The sequence below is a fragment of the Gymnogyps californianus genome, chromosome 15 (genome assembly GCF_018139145.2).
Source record: "Gymnogyps californianus isolate 813 chromosome 15, ASM1813914v2, whole genome shotgun sequence".
Taxonomy (NCBI): Eukaryota; Metazoa; Chordata; class Aves; order Accipitriformes; family Cathartidae; genus Gymnogyps; species Gymnogyps californianus.
Genome location: NC_059485.1, coordinates 6,124,035 through 6,144,513, shown reverse-complemented (window position 1 = coordinate 6,144,513; position 20,479 = coordinate 6,124,035). Strand labels below are relative to the sequence as shown.

General features: G+C 42.9%; 1 protein-coding gene across 5 annotated transcripts in view; it reads right to left on the bottom strand.

Annotated features, from left to right (window-relative positions):
• Positions 1–20,479, bottom strand: part of MAD1L1 (mitotic arrest deficient 1 like 1) — a 376,769-nt gene that overhangs the window by 87,914 nt on the left and 268,376 nt on the right. For all 5 annotated transcript variants that reach the window (XM_050905937.1, XM_050905938.1, XM_050905939.1 and 2 more), the window contains one exon: positions 4,905–5,095. In XM_050905937.1, coding sequence (XP_050761894.1) covers positions 4,905–5,095 — 191 coding nt within the window. The remainder of the gene's footprint in view (positions 1–4,904; positions 5,096–20,479) is intronic.

Sequence of the window (20,479 nt, the reverse complement as noted above, 5' to 3'; positions counted from 1 at the left end):
ACAGCAGCACTCAGGCAAGTAAAAGTAATCCCTGTATTAACCATCCTGCGTATTCCGAGATGTACATCGTTCACTGGTGTGCCCTGGCCAAACTGATGCTAAGGCTGCGCTGCAATCTCAGCAGACTGGACTCTCTCCGCTATTTAACCACACAAGTTTTGTCTCCCCCTTTCAGCCAGCAGTTTGTCAGCATCACTTTGTGTTTGAAAAATAGCCTCCGAGTTCTTTCTTATTCAATCTAGCCTCATTTCCCTCCTCAAGAAAAGAGAATTAAGATATTACTTCTTGTGCGCATAGCTGCCCTATTGCATTTTACACACCCTGTCAATATAGAGGTAACAGGATGGCAGGGTACACAGGCAATGGGGCAAGCAAAGGAAGACTGGGAAGTTAAAGGTGGTGTCTGTCCTTCCACTGTACCCTTCTTCCACACAAAGCCTTTATCCTTTTCACTCCACTATGTTCTGCCTCTTCACCCACGGGGAACCACATCAGAAGCAGGTGTTCACTTTTCAGATTGCCTTGAAGTTTGACAGTGACAGTTCCCCTTATAGATCTGCAAACCAACCCTTTATGTAACTCCTTAAAGAGGTGTGCATCAAAGACAGTGTGTGCGCACTGGCTGTTAATTTAACAGGTTGCAGAAAAGCTGTTGATTTTATTACCAATTCAACAGGACACCAATAAAGGTTTTATTTTGCAGCAAGAAGTGCCAGCCCTGTAGCTGGCAACATTCTCAAGCTGTGTCAAGATGCTTCTGGTTTTGTTTGCTGTCTGATATCTTGGGTATTCTCTTTCAAGGCATAAAGCCTATCAACTTGGGGATGCTCTTCAATGAGCTACCGCTGGTGTTTGGGTTTCCATTTGGTAATTTTGACAGAAAATAACAACATGGGAGAGACCTGGAAACAGAGAATTCTGTACGCTGCAAGGCTGGGCTCCAAGGATACAGAGAATATCTGTCTAAAGGCAGCCTTTTGGCCAGGACTGTTTATGAGCTCAGACACACAACACTGCTGTGATACTGGAGAGAGTTTGTCTGTGCTAACTTCCTTACCAACCAACTTAGACCCAAATAATTTAGACATGAATTACTAAAAAATCTGAGCACTCCTTTCTGAGAAAGTAGACGAATCTGAAACCAGAAAGATTTCAAACACTGCCAGATTTGAGGTAGCTGTTACACAGGATCAAATCGATTGCCTTTTCAGTCCAGGATCCTGTCAAGAAAGAGACCAGCACCACATTCATGCCACAACAGTGGAAACAGTTTACCTGAAGCACAGTGAATAACCAAGCACAGATTGCTCTCTCTGAGCACTCTTCTTGCTCTCTCTTCTTCACTCAAGTCTTCATTCCAGATATTTCCAGAGGATGGAGTTGGGTGTTGCCAGGTACAGCAGCAGCAAAACCATATGTAGACACAACCCAAAAAATAAGCAGCATGCATGGGAAGTTTCTTCCTAACCTATGCAGTAAGAGGTTGCCTTTACACCTCAAAGCAGAGCGCTCTGCATGTCCCTACTTAAGGTAAATGTAAATATTTAATGTAGAACTAGGTATTATTATTTGTCCACAAAGATATCTTACCATTTTAGAAAATGTACTGAGCTCCTGCTCTCAGCAGTACCTTGAAGCCATAGGGTCTATAAAATAAAAGGATTTCCACTCTTTTCATTTTAAATTGATTGGCTTCCAATGCTTTGGCTGGGATTGTGTCTTTAGGCACACAAAAAGAAAAAGCCCATGATTTAATTTCTCTACACTGTTTGTTCATTTGTACAAGCGTCTCCAAATCATCTCCTCTTCAAATTTGACCAGTCTTTCTGTTTAGCAAAAGACGTTCGTTGTCTGAAACAATTGTCATTGCCTTTCTAAAGACCTCATTTCCTTACTCTCATTCAGGATCTATCCAGAGACAGGGTAAACAGCACGATGTACACACGGCCAAGCAATGACATCCTGATTTGCCACCGCTTAATTCCAAGTTGGCTAAGCTGATTTTGAGGCTCCCCGGCAATGTTTGTTTGTTTTAACAGATATCTTTAATGGATTGTTACAAAGGGAGTCAATGCAGTTCTTGGATATCTCATGGGTGGGCTGGCCTAGACACACCAGTCAAGCATTACGCAGAATGCAAAGTCTGTGTCATGGCCTAACACATCTAATGTACCAGCAACGGGAACAGAATATGAAACTGTCAAGTGCCCCAATAACTATAATGCATTACATCCCACAAAAAAATCATCAGAAACCAAACTCCTGGTGAGGAATCTGTAACACTGCTTTCCACAGCATTTAATTAAAAGAATAAAAAAAGAGCAAACAAGCGAGAGCGAGCTGTGAAGTCTGAAATGCGCCTTGCTGCCTACGCACTCACACACAGAGGGTCTGAAAATCACTGGAACATCCTTCAAGTTGATGAGCTCATCTGTTGCATCGACAGGGATCGCCAATAAACACTGATATGGTTTCATTGGAATTCAGTGCTCATTTATAGATGCAGTCATTCATATTCGCAGCATGGCACTGTGATTAACCCTTTCTTTGAAGCTGTAATTCCAATTAATGCGAATCGGCTGGACTCATACAGCATGTAGATAATAAGCTCTACTACAGTAACAGCATACCTTGGTCAGGAAAACCAAGCACATCTTTCATCTTCATTTAGCTTTGAAGGGGTTACATTACAGTAGCTCCTGTTGCATCCCTGCTATTGAAGCCTCACTGAAAATTAAATGCCACCAGCAGTGCTACTGAAATATGCTCTAAAGTTTACAGACAAACTACAGAAGCTTGTAAAGTGCCAGGGGACTTCTCTGGTTTAATTAGAGAGAACCTGTTCCATAAATTGCTTGAATGGAATAAATACAAATAGCATTCCCTGCTTTGTGACCTCTTTGGGTTAATGAAATGCACACAAACACCCACAGTCTGCTGTGGCTCAGAAATTCCACAGCATAAACACACAACCTCGCTGGAAGCCATACTCAGGAATCAAGCCTTGGTACATACATGAGAACCAGCTGCCTGGACTCAGCAAGGAAATAATTTGTTGTTTATATTCTACTGCTATTCTAAGCTGCAGACAGTGGGAATTGTCTGTGATTTACTGAACAGGGAGAAAGAGTCTGAGATTTTGTTGTTCAGGCTCTAATTAGCAAATCTGCTTCTCCTATCCGAAGCGGTGTCTGAGGTAAGAGAGGCTGAGGAATTCCATGAATCAATAACCAACCCACCCTTGGCTTTGGGAAATGTGAGATCTGCTCTACCTGGTGACACTTACCTCCATCCTCTGGACATACTTGGGAATAAAGACTTGAGTGAAGAAGAGAAAGCAAGAAGAGTGTTTAGGGAGAGGAATCTGTAGTTTATTATTCACTCTCCTGCATGTAAATTATTTCTATTGCCATGAGATGAAAAAGAATTTGATCCGACTGGAGACAAACTACTGAGATGCCAGCCAGTTCTTGTTCATGTGTCCAGTATGCAATTTTCTCACGTTTTCTTAACTTTCTCCAAGCATGCCATCTCTCCTACGACGCAGAAAGAACTGCTAGTTGTACTGTCTGGCCATGGCATCCAACAGACATCTCCAGGAGTCTGCAGAAGTTTCGTTCACTAAACATTTAACACTACAGGTGTGAGCACAGGCCTCTGGAGGTGCTAGAGCTAACAGCATTGCACCATCTCAACAGAGAACTGTTTTCAGGATTCAAGGACAGTACCTTAAACCGAACAGAGTTATTCTCCTCCCTGGACTCTGAGCTTTCTTTTCTTGCTGCTGTTTGTCTCAGTCCAGAACCCTCGTAAGGCCAAGTAATACAACTGTTTTGGGGCTATTTTCCTAGTTTTAGTAAGGATCCTAGGTGCTGTCTTATACTTACCCTCACCTGCTTTATTTGTTGTTTTTTTTCTTTTTCTGAGGCTCTAAAGTTGCAGAACAGGAAAATGTTTGTCCTGTTATGTAAAGAAACAATACTGCAGCAATCCACATGCGGCACACAGCTGTAGGTCTGCAGAAACAGAACTTCTCCAGTTCCTGCTTGTAGAGTTCCCTCCTGTACTGAACACCTCCAAAACCCTCATCCTTCTCATAAATGAGACTTACCCAGGGGGATCAGTGGGAGGCAGGTATGATTTTAAGTGCCGCTGTGTTTGCCACCGAGAAGGAGAAAGTTCTCCCGCTGACCTGTAAACTTGGGCTGTTGACACTTGAACCAACGTAAAGATGGAACTTAACAGCCTGGTGACTCTAATGTCACACCTCAGCCTCTAATGCATCAGCCCAACTGTGCTAGCTGGAAGGTAACACAGAAGAAAAACAGCACCACAACCCAACCTCAGACCACCCAGCTAGACCAATAAAGGTATCAGACTGACAGAAGACAGACTGTTATTGCTACTCATCTGTGCTGTTCACATAAATGGCACTTCACACACACAAGGATGAGTTGCTGCTCAAAAGGGATTCCAATTTACATAAAGACAAGATGATGACATGCAGACAAGCTAGAGGATAGCAAACACAGCAAGAACATATATCTTGTAGTGAAGTAAGGATGAAACTTTGATGGTTACATAAGGTTTTATTGCCGCAGCATATATAACTGATAATATAAAAAGGCGAAGTGCAAGGCCAGATGCCTTAGGTATTATGCATATATAGTCTCTTCTCTTTACTCCTGACTTTGATATATAAGTGGGAGAACAAATGTCAAACCTTCTAAGGTAATTTTTTAAAAGAAGAAAGGATCTTTACTTCCCTCATAAGGAACACCCTATCACATAGCAGGGGGGCAGTGATTTTCCAGCCTAATCACTGAGAACGAGCAAATACATTCTGGCATGCTGAAAACCATGAACCCAAAGAAGCAGGTGCAGCGAGGGGTGCGCAGACCTACCTTAAAAAGCAGGCAGTCCCCTTGGTGCTCAGCGTAAATGGAGGTGAGTCGATACTGGTTCTCAGTCGTGATGTCGATCTGGTACCCCGTTAGTGTGTAGCACACCTTGCGAAACTCCTGGATCTTGGTCTGGAAAACTTCTTTCAGACGCTGATTTTTTAGTTCTGCACTTTCCACTTGCTTCTTCAGCTCTATGTAGGGGAAGAAAACGGGTACTCTGTTATACGTCATCAGCACAGAGCCCTTGCGCTGTATTTACAGTGCTAGCCAAACCAAGTGAATTGAAAAGGTTAATTAAATTTTTAAAAAGTGAATTAAGCAGGCAGAGTAAAGAAACAGGCAAGCTAGATTCCTCTCCTCCTGGCCCCAGCAGACCAAAAGATAATAAACTGGGGAATAAGGAAAACAGACGTGTCTTGGTGGGATGGATTTTTCTTTTGCTCAGCCAGCCTTTTAACAACGTACTACAAAATTCAAAGCTATAGCATCCATTTCCCCACATGCACACATCTTATTTTCTACACGGAACCCAGAGAAGGGTGTTACGCTACATGAAGCAAGGAAGTGGAAAAATGGTAAGAAATACGCCTCTGTATGGCTGCATCAGGAGGAAGCTGCCTATAAGGGAAATCTCCTCCAACGTACTCTTGATTTGACTGTAAGTGCTTTGATCTCAAATTGACATACTGCTTAGGAATCCCTCAAGATTCGGGAAGGGGCTTTTATTGTGATAAAAACCGAAGAGTACCACCGCCTCTTTGCATTTGCTACCTTAACTGGACTAGTCCCTAGAACAGAGGTCCGTGAGACTGCCTGTCACTCACCCTGTGTTTTATTGCTACAAAGGGAGCTGCCAGTACTGTGAATCCTTCAAGAGGATACACAACAATTACCATGAATCTTTCACCCAAGGTGCCTTCTGAGTAATTAAACCTCGATTTATCCCCCCATTAATTACAGAGATTGGCTTTACTTTAATATACACTAGAGATGTCTCCCAAGTCAGTCTGTTTTATCAACACTGCAGTCCAGGGTTAGAAAAAAACCTGACTCTTTCTAACAGCAAACAAATAGACTTCCTCACTCGGATACCTCTTTGTCATTCTGAGGTTGTCCTGGTTTTGTCTGGGATAGAGTTAATTTTCTTCTTAGTAGCTGGTACAGTGTGTTTTGGATTTAGTATGAGAATACTGTTGATAACACACTGATGTTTTAGTTGTTGCTAAGTAGTTCTTATCCTAAGTCAAGGATTTTCAGTTTCCCATGCTCTGCCAGCAAGCAGGTGTGCAAGAAGCTGGGAGGGAGCATGGCCCTGACAGCTGACCCGAACTAGCCAAAGGGATATTCCATACCATGGAACGTCATGCCCAGTATATAAACTGGGGGGAGTTGGCCGGGAGGGGCAGATCGCTGCTTGGGCATCGGTCAGTGGGTGGTGAGCAATTGCATTGTGCATCGCTTGTCTTTTCTTGGGTTTTATTTCTCTTTTTGTTTGTTATATTCCTTTTCATTACAATTATTATTATAATATATTATTATTAGTCAGTATTATATTTTACTTTACTTTAGTTATTAAACTGCTCTTATCTCAACCCACGAGTTTTACTTTTTTTTTCCCCAATCCTCCTCCCCATCCCACTGGAAGTGGGGAGGGGGGAATGGCTGCGTGGTGCTTAGTTGCTGGCTGGGCTTAAACCACGACAGAGGTTTAAGGCTTTGTCTGTGCTGTGATCAGAGACATAATTGCAGCACCTGTAGGCCATATGTCTTTATTTTAGCTAGTTCAGGGTCCAGCAGTAGGATAGCAGAAACTTCAGTGCAAAGCGGCTGCTTCAGTATGAAGGAAGGTTTTTGGCTGGGCTTATAGAGCCCATGCTAAAGCATTGTTGTTTCCCAAGCGAGCTCAAGAAGTTTTTGCTCGAGTATTTGCCTAAAAGTCTTTCCATCGGCCTCCCAAGCGTAGTGCAGGGAGGATGTAGGATGGTAACTGCGAGGCCATGGACTAGCCTGTGATTCACCTCTGAGCAGCTGCAAGTGCACCAGGAGAATGCGAGTCTCCTCTTATCTTCTGTACTGCCTTAGTTAGGCGCTCCGGGTGGGACAAAAGGATAATTCCATGTGTTAAGTTAAAGTGCCTTAAATGCCACTGAGGATGCCCCTGCTCAGAAGTACTTTGGCCTTAATCCAATTCAGCTTAATCCCCAGGCAAGGACAGGAACTCTTTAATGGTTAAAGACAACTACATGTCCCTTTACTTCTGAGTGAGAGCATCCACACAGGGAGAGTTAACGCTGGCCAACTCCTTACCTTCGGTTAATTCAGCAACACCTTCCTGAGCGGCTTGTGGAGATGACGTATGAGCAAAGTATTTCCTTTACTCTGGGTCTCCCCCCAGCTGTATCTCACTTTATCAAGGGCAGCAAGCTAGTCTTGGGGAACATCACCAGTCTGTTCATTAAAACACTGCTATACAGGGAACCCCAAATTGCTGGGGGATGTAAGGTAAGTAAAGTGTCCAAACCCTGCTTACAAGCCCAAAGGGTTGTGGCTTACACACTGCCCCTTCTCATGAGCTTGAAAAGGCTGTGTCTTTCCTGACCACCCACCTTCCCATTCATACCAAACTCATCACTGCATGATTAACTCAACCCTTCCTTGGAGTGTTACAACCTTTTCCCCATCATCTCAGCTGTGTCTGGTCTTTGATTAACCAAGTAATCAGCCTCTGAAATCAGGAGGTTAACTGGCAGCTCTGACCTCAATATTCTCACAGCCTTCGTTCAGCTATGCAACTGTTAAGGACAAAATCCTATATGTGAAAGTGAAAATGCAGTGACCACGTTGCAGTGGTAAATAACATTTCGCCACTGTCAGAGACAGCACTGCCTTTAATATATCACACATGTCCGATAGCGAATTTTTTTTTTTCCTAATAAATGCAGCCTAGCCTTGGAAAAGTAAATCTGCCTTTTCCTACCGCATCTCAGAGGCTGCCTTTCCTGACTTTTATAACCTTGGAGGTGGATGGCACCCTAATTCATGAACTCCTTGAACAGCTTTCATTATTCATGAAGAGTTAGTGCCTTCTCCACTGTTTTGTCTCTCAGACTTGGTACTGCTAATGGCCATCACAAGCATCCTCGCACCCGTTGGGCTGCAGCCTTATCACCCACCCAACAGCACTGGCCTAGTTAGACTACAACCATGTGAATCTAGGATAGCAACTAAGTGATGGCGACTGCTTTCCTCCACTACCCTCAGGGTGAAAAAGGAAAAACTCTGACTATGATCAGTCTTTTATGCAAGAAATCCTGAGCTTTTCAATTTAACTGAAGGACTAGCAAGCCTTCACTCCTGACAGTGTGCCCTCGCCGCCTCCCCGCCGTTCCTCCTGGCCCTCTTTCCAGTGCCTGCGGCAGTTTTGGTGTATTACCGCGTCAGCCGTCCTGGCTGAAGGAATTCATCTGCATGAAAAAACCTTATCTCCTTGTTAGAGATGCCTCGTGTCAGCCACTGGCACAAGGTGCTGAACTCAGTAACTGCTAATGTAGATGCAGCCAAATGTGCCAGCACCAGCCAGGGACAGGATAAAGCGTTGTCATCCCCTCTGTGGCTCCATTAGCCATTCTCCAACAGTGTTTCCTTAGCTTGGGGACGGGGCAGGAAAAAACAAGCAGGCACAGGGACACGATAGGAATGCTTAAGTTTGCAGCTGCCCCCAGTGAAAGGTCCATTGAACCCTGACTGTAAAACAGAGATTGCTCTTCCTTTACGCCCAATTAAATTGCAGTCCTCAATAGTTCAGCTATAGCAACTGCTGATGCCTACCTCCTGCAGTATTTATCCCGTGGAAACAATTCAACTAGGGGCTATTCCCAGATTAACTGAGGACAGCACTCAGGACTGTGACTACTCCCCTGCTTTCCATTGAGGCCTCTGCTGACACAACCAAGAAGCCACATTGTGAGGAGGATTCACGGAAGAGTAACTTGACAGGAAGGTAACCTGAGACTTGAGAAACGTAGGATGGGGTCCCACTGCTAAAACAAAGCCATTTGAGACACCCTAGGATATTTTTCACAACTTCCCACCACACTTCTGCAAGAAAGAGATTTCCTGCAGGTTCTGTGTCGTACCAGCCAGCCCTAGGCCAATGTCTCGGACACTTTGGGATGTCCAAAATGGCACAGGATGGCTATTTTTAGGCACGGGGTACCTATGTAGCCTCTCTGCACCATGGCTCTGCCCGCGTACGGCCTGGCACACAGATTCCTGCACCAGAGAACAGCACAAGCAGCATATGCACTGACTTGGGGACAGTAATTAATCTTTCTAGTATTTCCCCAGCCAAGTGAAGATGTTAAGCTAAGAGGCAGCCCATTGTTTGCTCTGCGTCTGAATGCAAAGATGTGACGGCACTAATTCTTAAGCCTCACCTAATACCGCTAATTCCCGCCAAATTTCTAGCACAGTCAGGAAAAATTGATTTAAAAGTCATCATCTGCACAGAGTGCAATTCAGCGTATTTCAGAGCAATGTTTAAGGCACAGCCACAGAGGCCACTGAATAGAGGGAGATCCTTTCAGGATGGGTCGAGGTGCATTAACAGAGCAAGTTTCTGATGACAGCATTACTGTTTCCACCCGTTTTATCTACCGCCTACAGAACATTGAACGTCTTGATCCTTTAAGATCTTTCACAACATTTGGAGACTTAGGTTTAATTATATCTTTAAAAGACAGTGTTTGAAAACTAGAATCCCTGTATTTAGAGTACCTGTTTGAGTTCCTGTGTTCGACTCTATTACACTTGCACAAAACAGGCAAGAGAAGTTGCAGTTGTGCTCTGCAGAAGCCATGGATGGGGAAAGTCACACATAAACATCCTTCATCCCAGAGAAGGGACGCCAAAGCATCCCTCACTGAAGCGTCAATGAAACAAATAAGAACTGAGAAAATAAGTGTGAGATTTGGCAGGCTATACCTTGGTCAGGGATAATGACTGGCTGTTTACTTTGCCTGGAAAAAAAAATAAAGGAGGAGAACAGAGAGAACAGGAAAATATATGGAAATCATACTGCCCCATCTCCTTTGCATTCAGGCCAAGAGTATGTACAAAAAGTTGCCTATCCTGAAGAGTTTGATGGGAGAAAAAAATCCTCACTGAAAAAATCAATTAATCTATTACAAAATTAATATTTCCAAATTATTAACTTCCCCCTAATGATGCTACTTCTTGAAACACCTTGTATTTTCACACACTTATATCAACTTTAATGAATAATTCAAACTATTTTGGATAAATAAATAAAATATGAGTTGGGCTTTTTTGGTCTCATATTGAAAATGTCACTGCTTTTTATTCTATTGCTTTTCCACTCCTTACATCTGAAAATGTTCACAGCTGCCTGGAAATACCACAGCTTTGGCTCTTGCTCCGAGTTCAGCCAGGTCAATCAATAGCAATAGCAGTCTCTACACCAAAGAAAACCAAATCCACACTTAACCTTTTCCCCAGGGAAAGAGGAGGAAACAATGTGGCTCTCAGCATGCCAAAAGTGGGATGAAATTAAATGTATCACTAGTCTTTTCCAGGAAAACACAAATTTGTTCTGCCCATCCTCAAAGATGCCACAAGCCATGTAGCTGCATTAATTCAGTTGTGATCCCAGCTAATATATCTCTCTCTCAGAAAGGCCTGAAGTCTTTTCTAACTCTCCAATAAAGGTTACTTTCCCTTAGTAATATGTTTGGGGGTCACTCACTCTGACACACACAGGATAAAGTATTTACACATGAATTCCCATCCTTGCTGACCCTGCCAGAATGCCTCAGACAGATGCCACCCAACATTGCTATGGAGGATACTGTATTTTTACCAACCCTGCTCTATTTAAACAACAGACTGCTTAGATTTTGTTTCCAGCCTACAGAAGGGATGCCAGTACCATCTTGTTCACACAAGGTCCGTAATGGGAAGAGGAAATGCTATTTTCTCAATTCCAAGAAGCAAGGCCACAATTACCCTTATTCTCTCCCACCTACACAAGCTGCTTCTCTCCATTTCCATAATGCTGTGCCTGCCATGCAATGTCACCCATCCATCACTCCCACTTGTCCACCCAAACTGTTATTTAATTACACTCTCCTATTGCAGGTCTGTCCTTCCCGTCTGACTCTCTGCAACTCTAACGCTGCCCTTCTGCACCTGACATCCTTCCAGTCATTCCCCTGTTCAAACCCCGAGCTGAAATTTTCTCTTCCAGCTTTAGTTTATGAGGAACAGTGTCTGAAAAGAGTTCTGTGATATTCTGTGAAGGACACAATATAAAAATAAATTGTATCGTATTAAATAAAGGCTAATAGAACAAGAGCTGAGCATTTTCTGATGTAGGCAAGTTTATGACCATTGCTTTTGAGAAATAAAATTCGCTTTGCTAGATTTTATAGGTGTGTTTTATGCCCTGGGGGAGTGGGACCACACAACCCGACCGGCGCAGCAGCCCCATGCCACCCTTACTCGACGTTACAGTCTGGCAGACTCAAACTGCTCTTTGCAAAACTTGCAATTTGTGACATTACAGCCATGAATTATAACTTTTCTTGAAGGTAAAAACAATTTTATATTCAACAGACTGCACTGGCTGTTCAATTTTAAACCTAAGTGGTATTTATTTGATCAGTCAACATTGGTTTATTTTTAAACTGTGTATGTACCATATGGTTCAGTGCACCTCTCAGCCCCCTCCTCCAGCCACCAGCTTGCCCTTCCAGCAGCTCAGGGAAGAGTTTTCAAAGGCAGCACATTACAAGTAAAGGTCTCCACCACCGTGGCCAGCTACAGCTCTTGCACTGTCCAAGAACTCTCGACTAAGAAAACTTCCCATGTGTTTCTCTTCACTGAAGATGGTTGTCTGAAGCCCCTATTTCAGCAACCCATGTATCTTTACAAGGGTACCATTTCTTGGAAAGAAGTCCATAATTAACCTTTATCCTCAGATAACCTGCACAAAGTGGGAGAGGACACCAGAAGGCTAGGGTGAAAGAAGCAGGACATTGAGGACCAGAGAGAGGAAGCTATGGAAGAGGATGAACTTTCTCTTGTAGTACCTACACACACATATAATATGGATTAGGATTAAGTAAAGGGTTCTTTTCTTTTCTTTTTCTGATAACGCTGAGATTACAATGCGAGGTTGCAAAATTCACAAGCACGCTTGACGTTGGCCTACGTACAGAATTCAGCCCTGGCAGATGAACCACCACCGAGCGAAAGGCTCCCTCAGGGGATCCCAGCGTGGGCACTGCTTGAAGCTTTCTCTGCCCTCCTTCTCCTTCTTGGCCAAGCTGTTTCAGAGTGAGGGAAGGCAGGAAACAAGTGGGCTTTTGGAAGCCCAGCTCAGCGCCTCAGCCACCCCCGCAGCGTGTCCACGTTGTTCTCAGTGAAGGCAGTGCAGTGTTGTGTAAAGAGACCCTGGGTAGCTTTAAAATCACTGGCTTAAATGATGTGAACAGCCTGCTTGCAGCAATACAGAACTCAGTGGGGATGGCAACATTCACCCCAGACGCAGGATAAATTAACCTCAGGAGAGCTATTTATTGCCCAAGGTGGACTTCACCAATTAGTATGATATGGCACAAACCGTTGGGAAGTTAGGATTGTCACACTGGTCATAAATTGTGAACCAACCAGGAAGACATCTCCCTCCGTCCCCCAAATGATGATTAAAGTCTTCTAGCCACATTTCCCTTCCATACGGCAATTATAGACCAACAGCACTTCCCAGAACAAAGTGATGTCAGCCAGAGCTGGAGCTAGTCATTAACTTCAGATGCAAAAAATAGCCTCACCTTCAAATACAAATATACTGTGTCGCTTAAGTTTACAGGAAAGTAGTTATCTTCTGCTTCTAGAACAAGCCAGCAAGTATGAGGCATAAGTCTTCCAGTCTACCTGTTTTCCAGGTAATCTATTTTGAAGTTATTAAAAAAAAAAAAAAAGTCACTGGGACTTTTCAGGGGCTGTAGTTCAGGGAAGTCTGGTAGCAAGAACAGTGGCATAACTTGTGTCTCTTGTCAGAGGAAGGAGAATCACTTCTCTGCAGTTTCCAAGAAAAAGAGTAATTTTGAAACCACTCAAGTGTCTAATGTAAGAATTAATCCTAGGGACTATACAATTAACATATATAATATGCATTTTTAATTACATGGGGTGGTCTGCAGAAGCATCTAATAGACAAATTTATCCCCTGTCTGATCACCTCCCCTGCACTCTGCCCATTATTTTGTTTCCACTGGCACATCACTACTATTACTACTACCCCAAAACACTGGATGCTATTTAAACCTCTGAAACAGCATCCAACATCTGCTATTAAAACAAACACAGAAAAACTGGTCCAGAAATATTTGTTTGTTCCCTCTCAAAGTGAAGATTTTTTGCAGGAGTTATAGTCATTCACAATGCAGGGTGGACAATATTCAATCATGCATTAGAGACTGCTTTACAGTTTATTATCTAATGATGTTCACTGAGGCTACAAACAGGAGATTTTCACCACTGGCAAGAGATGATTTCAAGCTTTCCCAGGAGCAAAGCCATTTTGCTCTTACTCCAGGAACTTTCTATGCTCAAATTCTGATGCTGAGACTCATGGAAATGCTATTTTGACTCAGTGATAGTGTCCAAGATTATGTTACTTACAGTATCTTGTCTCCCTCTCTTCCCTGCACTGTGAAGTCTGCGCCCACAACACAAAGATATCGTAGCTTTGCAGGCAGATGGATCTAAATATAGAATTAATAAACACCTAAAGAGATTTCTCCCATTTCTAAAGTAGCTTATCAAATAACTATGTGGTGTAAGACAGAGTCTGAGATGGGACAGGGCACCACACAGGCATCCTTTAGTTCTTCTTTGGGATGCACAGACTGAACTCTAAACCCTGCAGACTCCCTGACTATTTGGAGCGTGGTTGTAAATAAGCACATGCTGCTGCGTTGAACTAAATCCCTGCCTACCCATGAACTGCCTCTCTTCTTGACAGACATTATAACACCGTCTCCAGAGCTCACTTATCTGAGACAAAGCCTAGTGCCCCCATCCCCTAGGTAAGGCGGCTTTGCTGAAAGGTCAGCCTGCCATTTCATTTGTTTGCATGGCCTGCGCTGTGCGCAGCACGCAGGCAGGCTGGAGGGTCGCACAAGACGGTGAGGAAAAATGCACAGCGTTTTAGCCAGCCAGCGGGCATGAAAATAGAATTGTACTGCAACAGATAAAAGCAAGTCTCTGCAGCACGCCACCTTATTTGTGTTTTTAATGGGAGAAGATTGTGGAGTTTGGTTTAGGGCTTTTGTTCCAAAGGAAATTAAGCTCTAAAAAGCCTCCGCTCACTCCTATTCAATCCTTCCCCCCCCCCCCCCCCGTTTATCCCCTTAATAGTGTTTTGAAGTGTTGGCACTGGAAACATATTGCTCTTGGCCTGAAAGCACTCTGGATGCCAACTAGTCAAACTTTCCCCAGACCCTTCTCTTTGCTCTTCGTGCTCCTGCAGCAGGCCCCGAAGGCACTTACTCTGCTCAAAAATCACACCAGACATTTCCTCTGTGCGCTCTTCCGAGTGCCCTGGACCTCCTCTCGCAGGATAGCAGGTTCTGCCCTATTTTTATTGGCATATTTTTCATGTTCTACTTCATTTTCTGGTGTCCACTTTATGAAAACAATCCTTTAAAGATGATCGTGCTGGAGCTGAATGAAATGATGGTTCAGCATGCAGCAACAGAACAGCAAGAAGGGAAAAGGGGCTTTCAAGTAACAAAACTGCAGGAATGTGACACAGAGGTAAAGACGAGCAATCTTTTTTCCCTGGAGCATGAAAGATGTTTGGAAACAGAGCCATCTCCTGGATAATCAGGCTTTCAATCACATTATTCCAGCCTCTGGAGCTCATATTTCCATCGCAGGAGTCTGAAGTGTTACTATGGATAGGAAGGGTTATTTCCTTTAAGCTTGTGCTAATGCTCTTGAGCAAGAGGTAAAAGCTTCAGGTCTCCAGGCAATGCCCACAAACTGTCCCAAGACTGGAGGACCACCAAAATCATCTCTGGGCAGGGAGACAGGAAAGGTAACATCTGTCTCAGCCCAAGTGCCGAGTCTCCTCTCACGATTCTGAATTATTCATCAAGTGCTAACTTCCAAGCCAGTTCAGTTTTAAATTTTTAAATATTTAATAATTGGGTATTAAATATTCATGCAATTTTATTAGAAATTTTGGAAGATGGGCACTAAGGCTCTAATTATTAAGTTCATCATTGGGACTGACTGGCTACTCAGAGAGACTTTCTAGCTTCCTAGAGAGAGAGAAGGAAGAAGACAAAAGGCAAAACAAGTATTTATGGACCTCTCTGACTATAAATCACAAGACAACACAGATACCCGTGCCATTCGTTTTCAAAAAAAATCATCTCTTCATGAAAAAGCTGAGAAACCTACAGTGGGAATATGCTAGACAGCCCTCAGCTGCAGTTTATAGAGTCTTTAAGAGCTTAATTTCAGTGTCACAGAGAAAGACGTCCATCTCGGACATCTGCAGTGTATCTGATTGGTAAAAGGACAGTTGAGCAGCCTCTGACTACAAGAGCAACGAGAAAAACATGCAATAGGTCTCAGTTGTGATTCAGGGCAGATGCAGGGAAAGTTCAGCTCGATACACACCTGGAAGGAGATAAATTCCTCCCTTTTTCTGATGCCTGCTCAGAGGGGACATCAGGATGTACAGTTTCCCCTGAGCTGGTCTGACAACTTGGATTCATTAAATATCCATGCCTGTTTCTCTCCAAGTAGCTCCTGCAGACCATGTTTTCTTCTTTTCTACCCCCTCCTTTTTAGTAGATGACATCTCTTTAACCCTGATCCATGCTGAGAGTGAGCCCATGTTCCTGTCCCTCTGTATTATGAGCGCACATTCCCTACCGCGCTGAAAATTGTACGGTTTACACAAAAGATGACACATAAGCCCTGGAATTATATGCAAATGAACGGATCCGTTCCTCATTTCTTACCATTACAACTCTGACTTTCCAACAACTGCATGGGGTAATTTCGGCACCAGCTTTCAAACAAAGGGCATCTCTGTGTTATTAACATCTCACTGTGGCAAGCAGTTTGTCACCTTTCACAAAAATGATCCGAAAAGACACCAGCAATTATTCCTAAGGAGATTATTGGGTGGCTATGTCCCAGCACAGCAGCTGGAAGCTAAAGTGACATAATATTCACTGGGAAAACTCCTTTTTCAAGTCAAGAGAACATGGAACAGATTAAAAAATGAACTAAATTGGAAACAAACACAAAACTAAAGGAAGAGTCAAGCTTGTTCCCTTCAATTTTGTTCATCTCTATACCAACATTAGGAACACATCTTCAGAAGAGAATTAAAAGCTCCTGATCATGACACAAGATGTCAGGACATTAACTTTGGAGACTTATCCTGGGAAGAAGCTTGGCATGTTATAAATAAAAGACCTTGAGGAAGAATGACTCAAGCACCTCTTCCAGCTGATTTCTAGGTCTTGTATGGTTCTTCCAACACTTTTTAAGCACCAAGGACTAAACATCTGCAAGACTGACAAGTGTTCTCTTCCTGGGATTGCTGTGTAATTCCTGGTTGTATCTTACAATATGGCCCAAGAACCAACATTTACTTGGCTAATGTTCATGAGTGAAGTGAGGCAAAGAGCAGAAGCCCTATTAATTTCACGTAAACAGTTACTCATGGCTTTTGGACGGAAAGGAGTAAGTAGGGTCCATGCCTGTGCAAGAAGGACCAAGGGATCCAGTCACCCAAATTTCTTCAGCAGTGGGGAAAACGGTGTCGGAGAAGGTGATGTTCTACTGGCCGTCCTTTGAGGACAGGTCATTTCTAGTTACATGTCAAAATTATATTAAAACAAACAAACAAACAAACAAACAACCCCAACATAACAGTCTGCCCTTGGAGATAAAAGTACAAATTTCTTACGAAGTGAAAACTTTTGCTAGTGCTGAACCAGGTTGTTACCTTCACCTCTGTGAAAAATGCTTTTTGTTACTTTGATGGAAGCTCTTCTAAAGCCCAACGCCCATGTTTAGAGATCTCCTCTTTGGAGCCAGAGAAGCACAAGAAAATCTGGGCAAGTTTCCTGTTTGCGATGATGGGAAAGAAAGAACTATTGCTGCACATTTTGGGTGCGTAAACATATTAAAAAAATTATGAGCTTTGTCTATTTCAAGTCCAAGAAACATCTGTACAGCACATAATGGTCCAAAATGGAGCACTTCAGTGCGTTTGTTTCTTCACCAACATTTTAAAAAGTTTCTCTACATCATCTAGGAGGTATAGTCCCGAGTCAGACATCATGTTGCTGCCATACATTCACACAATACCTTCCGCAAGCATAGGACAAGAAAGCCAATATATAGAATAATACAGCCAGGGGACAGAACAGATCCACGAGGAGGCGAGGACACGCAGTGACTTTGCAAAGTTAACTTAACGGGTAATTCACAATAAATAATTAAAAAAAAAGGAGTAAGAATAAGATTTTCAGAGAGAGAGAGAATGCAGAACAGATTTCAGGACTGAGTCAAGCACTCTAAAATCTAAAAGAAAAAAAAAGAAATAGTGGGATTTGGAAGAATGAGAAAACAATGAGAGAAGGACAAACGCAGTCAGCCCACAGCCACCCAGAAGGTTGTATGGACCTACCTGCTAAAGACAACACCTTCTGTGGATTCTTAGAGCTCTGCCTAAATGCAGAACAAGGGCAGTTTGAATAAAGGATCTAGGCAAATCATCAAGGAGGTTAAAATCAGTACCGCTTTTAATTCTTATCAGCTGAGGGACTTTGGTGGAGGAACAAACAGGAGTGGTGACTGATTTCACACCTGCATGTTCAAATGACCTTAAGCAAGGTGAGCAGGACCACCTGGGAAGACCTCAAATCACAAAAGAATACTTGTGAAAGGATCTAATAAGACAGAAGCCCATTCTTTTTTCTAAGAAAGAGATATTTTACTGGCCTATAAGCCTTTTTGTGGCAGCAGAAAAAAAACCAACACCCAAATGACAGATTTCTGCTACATCGCAGAAGGCTCAGTATCTCTTTCTTCGAAGGAAGGCCACTGAAAGAGTCTAGTAAAGGGACTCGCTAGCTTGAGAGTTTACACTAGAGCTTTTGGCGTAATTTTGACTGCAAATAATAACAACAAAATGCTCTGACAGAGGGGGTTTGGGTGGAGAAAAAGGGTGAGGGAAGTAGAAACATTCTTAATGAAAATCTCATTTAGCAATTTTTTTTTTATGTGCTTAAAAATTCCACTGAGGTCACCATTATGGAAAGATGAGAAACTCCTGGGATAAAGGCTGGAAAATCCTGGTAGTCGTGTCACATTTAGCAAGTCAAAGATATGTTTGTATAAGGCTGTAGAGGGCTAAATCCATTTTACATGCTGTATGTATTATTAATTTCTGACAGTGGGCTTAGAAAAACCTAATTCGCTGGAATACGAGCTCCTTTTGAGCGGAGGGAAGCCTTTTCAAAACTCATCTTTTATTGACTGAGTCATTTTTGAGTCAATCTGTCTGCTTTCGGCAAGACAAGAGTTTTAAATCTTCTCTCTTTTTTTCCTCCTTTTTGAGTCGTGGCAAGTCTATTAAAACCTGCTAATGTATGCAGCAAGGCCTCTGATTTGAAATGTAATGAATTCTTCAGATAGTGGCAGATTAGGGGGAGAAGATGATAGAAACAGCCAGAGACGCCAAAAAAAGAACTCTCCAGAAAAAGAGGAGGAGAAGGGTGAGAGGGAATGAGAAAGATTAACTCTTTTTATCCAGAAGAAGAAAATCTTTAAGCTCCATTAATAGAATCAGTTAAAAAAGCAAAACTGGAAGAGGCAGAGCATCTTCAGGCTTGCCTGGGGCTGAACGAGACAAAGAATAAATGAATCTTTCCTCCTAGAGTCTCTTGTAAGATTAGGTAATTCCCTAAGTGAAAAATGAATAACTTAGAGAAAATTAGCTCCATCCGTATAAATAAGCCTTCATATTCCAAAGTCGTCACTTCCCAGAGCTTCCCAGGCGAATGCCCTGAAACATTTTTGCTGTTGTGTAACAGATGGTTTCCTCCTCCCCCCTTCCTTGGTTTGGTTCCAACCGCAGTATCTTTCAGGTGATCTTGTTTTAGCACAAAAATGAGCATTTTGGGTGTAAATCATCAGTCCTGTTAGTGAAAGGATGCTTGGCAGTTTTATTGTATTCAGCATCTTTGAAGTGCTGGACAAACATTACAGAGTTACACAAATGAGAGATTAGCACAGTCTCCATTTTACAGACAGAGGAGCTAAGGAAAAGAAAGTCAAGGATGCTACTTAATTTGACAGCACTGATCTAGTGATAGCCCAGGCTGAGAACGCAGAATCTGCTGAATCACAGCACAGACCTGGGATATCTTCCTGTTTAACAGGAAAATTCATAGCTCAGCCTTGAATTTGATGGCTTTAAAATATAAAATTAGCTCTATAATAAAGTTCTAACGAAACAAAACCTTAGAGAAAACAGTCTGATGGAGCACAGGTGACCCAGCGGATTATAATTAAAATTAAGCTCAGCAGAACTGATGCAGGTGAGTAAATATGGGAGACTGAGAAACTGGTCCTGTCGAGCTAATGCCCCTTCACTAATGACAGGCATTGAAACGTTTTAACAATTAAGAAATCCCAAATAACAAAGACAAAATACTTCAATTTAACATGCAGCAGAGGTATGTAAGTCCATGCATGTCTTGAAGGAGAGACTGTCTTTCCCTACAGATGGAAGGCATTCAGTCCTCTATCACACAAGTCAAACTACAAAAGGCAAAAAAAAGTTTAAAGAAGTGCAAGGTTAGCTCAAAAGCTGCTGGAGGCAGAGAGACTGTGGAAAGTAAGCATGAGCTGGAAAAAACAGCAGCAGGAAATCTTTGCAGTGGGATACAGGACACAGGTAAAAGCGTTATCTTGGAGCCCAGCAAGCTATGGGAGTTAGCCTGGCTTTTCAAATTGCTCCCAGGTATTGTCTGCTCTTGCTGGCAGAAACACATTTTTTTCCACCCTGGAGAACAGCAACGGCTGTATGCCTGTGCCCACTATCTCCTAAACTCTATCAGTCCCTTGATGTGATTCTCCCCAACTGGGAAACTGTCTTTTCCTACCTGTTTGCTTCACAACCCTGACTCGAGAGCCGCAGAATTCACAGATACAAACTTTTACATCTCCACATATTAGTGCTTTTGGAAAGAAGAGGTTATGCTTGCTTTTATGTACGTAGACACAAACCCGACCTTTAGCTTGGTCCCAACGCTCTGATTCAATAGCTGGCACTCACTCTCTGAATCAGTAATGAACTAAAGGTTATGGCAGGGAGCACGCTGTGCTGTGGATATACCATTTTTCAGAGAAGATAAGAAACTTAGACCTGGACCGTTACAGAAGAGGCAAAGCTTTTTCCTGGCAGAGCATTTTTATTTGGGGACAAGGGCACGAACCAGGACTGTGGGATC